Source organism: Conger conger, unplaced genomic scaffold (genome assembly GCF_963514075.1).
Source record: "Conger conger unplaced genomic scaffold, fConCon1.1 SCAFFOLD_61, whole genome shotgun sequence".
Taxonomy (NCBI): Eukaryota; Metazoa; Chordata; class Actinopteri; order Anguilliformes; family Congridae; genus Conger; species Conger conger.
In genome coordinates this window covers 95,001-102,500 of record NW_026890389.1, presented here as the reverse complement: position 1 = coordinate 102,500, position 7,500 = coordinate 95,001, and the positions used below count along the sequence as shown (strand labels likewise).

The 7,500-nt window shown below is 55.6% G+C and overlaps 2 protein-coding genes across 2 annotated transcripts in view; one reads left to right on the top strand and one right to left on the bottom strand.

The window, feature by feature from the left end:
• Window positions 1-2,085, bottom strand: part of LOC133120158 (leucine-rich repeat and fibronectin type-III domain-containing protein 4-like) — a 10,960-nt gene extending 8,875 nt beyond the window's left edge. The window contains exons 1-2 of the mRNA XM_061230231.1: window positions 1,652-2,085; window positions 1-698 (exon numbers count right to left, since the gene is read on the bottom strand). The exon at window positions 1-698 is cut by the window's left edge and continues 731 nt beyond it. Coding sequence (XP_061086215.1) covers window positions 1-675 — 675 coding nt within the window. The 5' untranslated portion in view covers window positions 676-698; window positions 1,652-2,085. The remainder of the gene's footprint in view (window positions 699-1,651) is intronic.
• The window catches only part of LOC133120156 (pyruvate carboxylase, mitochondrial-like), an 85,909-nt gene that overhangs the window by 59,875 nt on the left and 18,534 nt on the right, over window positions 1-7,500 (top strand). The window contains 1 exon segment of the mRNA XM_061230229.1: window positions 4,180-4,324. Within this exon segment, the coding sequence (XP_061086213.1) occupies window positions 4,180-4,324 (145 nt within the window).

Here is a 7,500-nt window from a genome sequence, read left to right as displayed (position 1 = left end):
CAGCGTGCGCAGCCGATTGGACGACACGTCCAGGCGGCCCAGCTGCTGCAGGTCGGCGAAGGCCCCGTCCGGCACGCTCTCGATCAGGTTGTGGTCCAGGTTGAGCGTGTGCAGGGCGGCCATGCTGCGGACCTGGGCCCAGGGCGCCTCCCGCAGGTTGTTGTAGGACAGGTCCAGGTCCTCCAGGGAGGACAGGAAGTGGCCGAAGGCCTGAGGGGCGATGGCGCTCAGCTGGTTGTTGTTGAGCGTGAGGTGCTGCAGGTTGGCGGGCCCCGCCAGGTCCAGGGGCCCCAGGCCCGTCAGCCGGTTGGCGTCCAGGTGCAGCGATCGGAGGCTCTCCAGGTCGGCGAAGGCCAGGGGGCGGAGCCTGTGCAGCGTGTTGCGGGACAGCGTCAGCTCCACCAATCCCGTCATGTTGGCGAAGTCGGCCCCGCCCAGCTGCGGGATGTAGTTGTCGGCGAGACGCAGCTCCACCGTGCGCCGGTCGATGTGGGGCGGGACCGACAGCAGGCCCTTGTTCACACACAGCGTGCTCAGAGACTCAGACAGGTTCCTGCACACGCAGTGGGGCGGGCACATGGACACCTCCCCCCACGTCTCCCCGCCCCACATGGGCGCGGCCAGCAGGAGGAGGAGCCACCACCGCAGGGCGGGGGGAGGGACAGGGTGAGGCATGGTGGTCCTGGGAATCCACAGACCTGGGGAAAACAGATCAGGCTTTTTAATGGATCTAATGCACGCACACACACTCTCACACACACTCTCACACACTCACACACACACGCTCCCACACACGCTCCCACACACGCTCACACACACGCTCACACACACGCTCACACACTCTCTCACACACTCACACACTCTCTCACACGCGCTCACACACACTCTCACACACTCTCACACACTCTCACACACGCTCACACACGCTCACACACGCTCACACACGCTCACACACACACTCACACACTCTCACACACTCTCACACACGCTCACACACTCTCTCTCACACGCTCTCACACACACGCTCACACACACGCTCACACACACGCTCACACACACACTGTCACACACGCACCCTCACACACACACACACACACACACACACATGGTACGTACACACACACACACACACACACACGGTACGTACACACACACACACTCTGGGAGCAGGAGGTGGCTGAGTGTGTACGTACCGTGTGTGTGTGTACGTACCGTGTGTGTGTGTGTGTGTGTGTACGTACTGTGTGTGTGTGTGTGTGTGTGTGTGTGTACCGTGTGTGAGTGTGTGTGTGTGTACGTACCGTGTGTGTGTGTACGTACCGTGTGTGTGTGTGTGTACGTACTGTGTGTGTGTGTGTACGTACCGTGTGTGTGTGTGTGTGTGTGTGTACGTACCGTGTGTGAGTGTGTGTGTGTACGTACCGTGTGTGTGTGTACGTACCGTGTGTGTGTGTGTGTGTACGTACTGTGTGTGTGTGTGTACGTGTGTGTGTGTACGTACCGTGTGTGTGTGTGTGTGTGTGTGTGTGTACGTACCGTGTGTGCGTGTGCGTGTGCGTGTGCGTGTGTACGTACCGTGTGTGTGTGTGTGTGTGTGTGTGTGTGTGTGTGTGTACGTACCGTGTGTGTGTGTGTGTGTGTGTGTACGTACCGTGTGTGTGGGTCTGCAGGCTGTAGGTCAGTATCAGCTCCACATGGCAGCCGCTTCCTCTGGGGGGGGTGCGGGTAATGCAGGAATGCTGTCTCCCCCTCAGGGCTCAGAACATGGCCGTCTCCATGGAGACACAGCTGGAGACATTCGGGTCAGAACACGTAGAACCTGCTTCGCTCTTTCTTCCTCGGGTAAAGAGTGACCTCCTGGAGCCCGGCTGGTAAATGTTGCATCGTGGGATGCGTTAATCCTCCTCTACGGAAGTGTGAGAGTCTCTCCACCTCGGGAGGGCACAGCCTCTGTAATCCAGTAAAGCCTCCGTTCTGAGCCCAGCCGATCCCACACTCTCTCTGATCTCCTCCTCACCCTGCTGTTCCCCTCCTCACCCTGCTGTTCCCCTCCTCACCCTGCTGTTCTCCTCCTCACCCTGCTGTTCTCCTCCTCACCCTGCTGTTCCCCTCCTCACCCTGCTGTTCCCCTCCTCACGCTGCTGTTCCCCTCCTCACGCTGCTGTTCCCCTCCTCACGCTGCTGTTCTCCTCCTCACGCTGCTGTTCCCCTCCTCACTCTGCTGTTCCCCTCCTCACGCTGCTGTTCCCCTCCTCACGCTGCTGTTCCCCTCCTCACGCTGCTGTTCCCCTCCTCACGCTGCTGTTCCCCTCCTCACCCTGCTGTGTGGCGGCAGCGTGCGGGATGCAGCGCGCTGTGTTCTGCAGGATCGGCTCCACCAAGATAAACAGATGGAGGAGGAGTCTCACGGCACACTCAGTCTCTCCCGCTGAAGGGTGGTTTCTCCCAGGCTCTGATAGGGTGGTTTCTCCCAGGCTCTGATAGGGTGGTTTCTCCCAGGCTCTGATAGGGTGGTTTCTCCCAGGCTCTGATAGGGTGGTTTCTCCCAGGCTCTGATAGGGTGGTCTCTCTCGCGCTGAAGGGTGGTTTCTCCCAGGCTCTGATAGGGTGGTCTCTCTCGCGCTGAAGGGTGGTTTCTCCCAGGCTCTGATAGGGTGGTCTCTCTCGCGCTGAAGGGTGGTTTCTCCCAGGCTCTGATAGGGTGGTTTCTCCCAGGCTGTGATAGGGTGGTTTCTCCCAGCCTGATGGTGTCACCTGAGGTGCTCTGTGTGGAGCGATGTGCTGTCTCTTGAACCTGAAGTGATTCAGCAGCGCACCCCAAAGCTCGGGGGAACGGAACCTGCACCCCGTCTCATCAGCGTGGCCCCCCCCGTCCCACCCGTGTCTTTCTCCTGCTCCTCTGGAACCCTGGGAAAGTGGAGGACTCGCCCTCAGGAAAATCTATAAAAGCAGCTAGCTGCCTCTGCTCGTGTGTGTGTGTGCTGCTCTCCTCTCCTCTCCTCCCTCTCTCCGTGCTGAGACGCCGCGCCTCTCCTCCTCCTGTGCTCATCTGTCCATCTTTCGGGGGGGAGTGGGAGAGAGAGAACGGTCTGCACTCCTTTCTGCCCCTCGGTCGCCCCTCGATTGCCCCTCGATTGCCCGCCTGTTTCTGTGCCCGGAGAGACGGAGAGAGATGTGAGCGTTTGCTGCAGAAAGCGAGAGAAAGAGAGAGAGAGAGAGGGAGGGAGGGAGAGACTGCAATATGTCTGCTCTGCTGAGAGAGAAAGAGAGGGAGGGAGAGGGAGGCGGAGAGACTGAGGCAGCGAATGGGGGGAGTGTGAGAGAGTGGGAGGGAGAGCACGAGAGGCAGAGAGGTAGAGAGAGAGAGAGAGGAGGGAGGAGAGAGGCTTTAACAGTGCAGGCTTGTGAGAGGAGAGCTGAGCGTGGGGGAGGAGCAGAGGAGCTGAAAAGCAGTGTGTGCGTGCGTGCGTGCGTATGTGTTTACATCATGAGTCATTTGGTATGAACTAGAATTGGAGCGGGAAATGGAGCTACTGTTTCACACAAAGCACACACGCACACACAGACACACACACTCACACACACACATCATCCTGTCATCATCCTAACTGCTGTCATTTAGTAAAATCCCCTCTAACTGATCTGGGACCAGCTAACTCTGCCATCATCCTAACTGCTGTCATTTAGTAAAATCCCCTCTAACTGATCTGGGACCAGCCGGTGGCGCGTGTGGTAGGAGCGTTACTGTGGCGATATGAGCCTTGGGAATAAAGGGGGAGATTGATTTGTCACAGGGCTGTCTGGGCATGCTCAGTGTGATCCCGGGAGGGGGGGTACTGTGGTGAATGCTGATGGAGTGATGGAGAGAGAGACGGAGCCCAGGAGAGAGAAAGCTGGCTCTTGTGCGACCTCTGGGGAGAGGAGGGAGAGTGAGTGAGTGATGGGAAGAGGGGGGGAGATGGAGGGAGCCAGATGGAGAGAGATGGATAAAGAGGTTGCATGTTTGTGTTGGCTGTGTTAGTCAGACAGACGGATGCTCTGTCACCCGGCAACCAAACTGCATTAATCCACCATTACACCTTTTCTGTCCCTCTTAATGTGTGTGCGTGCACCTGTGTGTGTGTCTGTACCTGTGTATGTTTGTGTGTATTAATGTTGTCTCCCTCTCTGTCTCTGCAGACGAACATCCCCTTCCTTCAGAACGTGCTGAGTAATGACCAGTTTCTGTACGGCACGGTGGACACGCAGTTCATCGATGAGAACCAGGACCTGTTCAACCTGAAGCCCGTCCAGAACCGCGCCCAGAGGCTGCTGCACTACCTGGGTGTGTGTGAGAGTGAGACGGGTTCTGCGCGTGTGTGTGAGAGAGAGACGGGTTCTGCGTGTGTGAGACGGGTTCTGCGTGTGTGAGACAGGTTCTGCGTGTGTGTGTGAGAGAGTCGGGTTCTGCGTGTGAGAGAGTCGGGTTCTGCGTGTGAGACAGGTTCTGTGTGTGAAAGAGAGACGGGTTCTGCGTGTGTGAGACGGGTTCTGCGTGTGTGAGACGGGTTGTGGGTGTGTGAGACGGGTTGTGGGTGTGTGAGATGGGTTCTGAAGCTGTTCCATCCTGGGAGAAATGGGGATATTTAGCGTGGTAATGGATGAAAGGCTGGTTTGGCCTGGAGCTCCTGTCCTTCACACGCACTCTAATGAGACTGAGCGCCTGCTTCCACCTGCAGTATTCACCATGTCATTGTTTTATCAATAGACATAGTGACCATGAGACGCATATCACACACACACACACAGACATTTTGAGATGAACAGAAATGTGCACCTCTGTTCCCTCCCAGAAGGGCAGTGCATTTCCGCCATTCTGACATTAAATTGGGTTAGGAATGAAACTAATGAAATAAGACATTAAATGCACTGATTATGCAAAGCTGCCCATGTTCTCTGCACCCCCTCTCTCTTTCCTCATCCCTCTCTCTCGGCCTCTCTCTTTCCTCATCCCTCTGCACCCCCTCTCTCTTTCCTCATCCCTCTCTCTCGGCCTCTCTCTTTCCTCATCCCTCTCTCTCGGCCTCTCTCTTTCCTCATCCCTCTGCACCCCCTCTCTCTTTCCTCATCCCTCTCTCTCGGCCTCTCTCTTTCCTCATCCCTCTGCACCCCCTCTCTCTTTCCTCATCCCTCTCTCTCGGTCTCTCTGTTTCTCCCTCTCTCTCAAATTCAAATAAAAAATTGCCATGAAATTCAGTATTGCCAAAGCATACATTCAGAAATCCAGAACTCCACTCAGACAGAGTATTTATTCGGTATAATCCATCTGTGGTAACAACAGTAGTACTGATACTAGCAGTTGTAGTAAAGTGATAAATAAGTTATGAATACATTTGTAGATACTATTTTAATTTCTCGTATCTTGCTGCTCTTTGCAGGATTTGCTCTTCTCATTTGTTCGGGAAAAGTCGGTGAAAATGTTATAATATAAATATAAATATAAAGTGAATCTCTCCTCTGCTGTCCCACCACATAAGCGCTGTAAATCTTTTGAGAACCATGTGTTGTGGTGTGTGGTCAGGGAGTGGTCGTACACGGTCAGGCAGAGTGACCGTGGCTGACTGAGGGGATAGTGGTGTGTTGTGGTGTGTGGTCAGGGAGTGGTCGTACACGGTCAGGCAGAGTGACCGTGACTGACTGAGGGGATAGTGGTGTGTTGTGGTGTGTGGTCAGGGAGTGGTCGTACACGGTCAGGCAGAGTGACCGTGACTGACTGAGGGGATAGTGGTGTGTTGTGGTGTGTGGTCAGGGAGTGGTCGTACACGGTCAGGCAGAGTGACCGTGGCTGACTGAGGGGATAGGGGTGTGTTGTGGTGTGTGGTCAGGGAGTGGTCGTACACGGTCAGGCAGAGTGACCGTGGCTGACTGAGGGGATAGTGGTGTGTTGTGGTGTGTGGTCAGGGAGTGGGCGTACACGGTCAGGCAGAGTGACCGTGACTGACTGAGGGGATAGGGGTGTGTTGTGGTGTGTGGTCAGGGAGTGGTCGTACACGGTCAGGCAGAGTGACCGTGGCTGACTGAGGGGATAGTGGTGTGTTGTGGTGTGTGGTCAGGGAGTGGTCGTACACGGTCAGGCAGAGTGACCGTGACTGACTGAGGGGATAGGGGTGTGTTGTGGTGTGTGGTCAGGGAGTGGTCGTACACGGTCAGGCAGAGTGACCGTGACTGACTGAGGGGATAGGGGTGTGTTGTGGTGTGTGGTCAGGGAGTGGTCGTACACGGTCAGGCAGAGTGACCGTGGCTGACTGAGGGGATAGTGGTGTGTTGTGTGGTCAGGGAGTGGTCGTACACGGTCAGGCAGAGTGACCGTGACTGACTGAGGGGATAGGGGTGTGTTGTGGTGTGTGGTCAGGGAGTGGTCGTACACGGTCAGGCAGAGTGACCGTGGCTGACTGAGGGGATAGTGGTGTGTTGTGGTGTGTGGTCAGGGAGTGGTCGTACACGGTCAGGCAGAGTGACCGTGACTGACTGAGGGGATAGGGGTGTGTTGTGGTGTGTGGTCAGTGAGTGGTCGTACACGGTCAGGCAGAGTGACCGTGACTGACTGAGGGGATAGTGGTGTGTTGTGGTGTGTGGTCAGGGAGTGGTCGTACACGGTCAGGCAGAGTGACCGTGGCTGACTGAGGGGATAGTGGTGTGTTGTGGTGTGTGGTCAGGGAGTGGTCGTACACGGTCAGGCAGAGTGACCGTGGCTGACTGAGGGGATAGGGGTGTGTTGTGGTGTGTGGTCAGGGAGTGGGCGTACACGGTCAGGCAGAGTGACCGTGGCTGACTGAGGGGATAGGGGTGTGTTGTGGTGTGTGGTCAGGGAGTGGTCGTACACGGTCAGGCAGAGTGACCGTGGCTGACTGAGCGGATAGGGGTGGGGCTCTGAGAAGCTCTTCATGGCTGAGCTCCTGGGCGGAGCTCATGCAGGGTTTCCTGAGGGCCTGAATTTAGGTGCTTCCAGAATTTCTGTTTGGATATGAATCATTATCAGATAATGGCCTAATTCTGCCCTGCATGCATTATTTGGGGTTTTCCTGTGTCCTTGTAGAATGCTTCTGAACACGCCTACATGCAGAGTGGACGCTTGTCCCATTTAGATGGTTCTGCTGGCTCACTACCTCAGTCCACACAGTGCAATGGGCTGAGTCGTGCTAGCTATCTGAAGCTGGGCTTTTTCTTTGAGAGCATTACCATGCCAAAGCTCCCTGGTGCTGTAATGGTCAGGCCGAGGTATAATTTAGGGTGTTTTCCTGGAAAAAACAGGAACCTGTTTTCCTGACATCTGGCTTTTTGTTTTTACAACATCAATGCTTTTGTCTTTAAGTTTACTGCCAGCGCTAAGTTCTGCTGTAACCCTTCTACAGTGCGGAACCCTTCTGCAGAACCAGGTCATCTGCATAGTATAGGACAAGGCTCATGGCTATCGATCAACACAGCTAACACAGCTAACACCGCCATGTAATTATTGAGTTT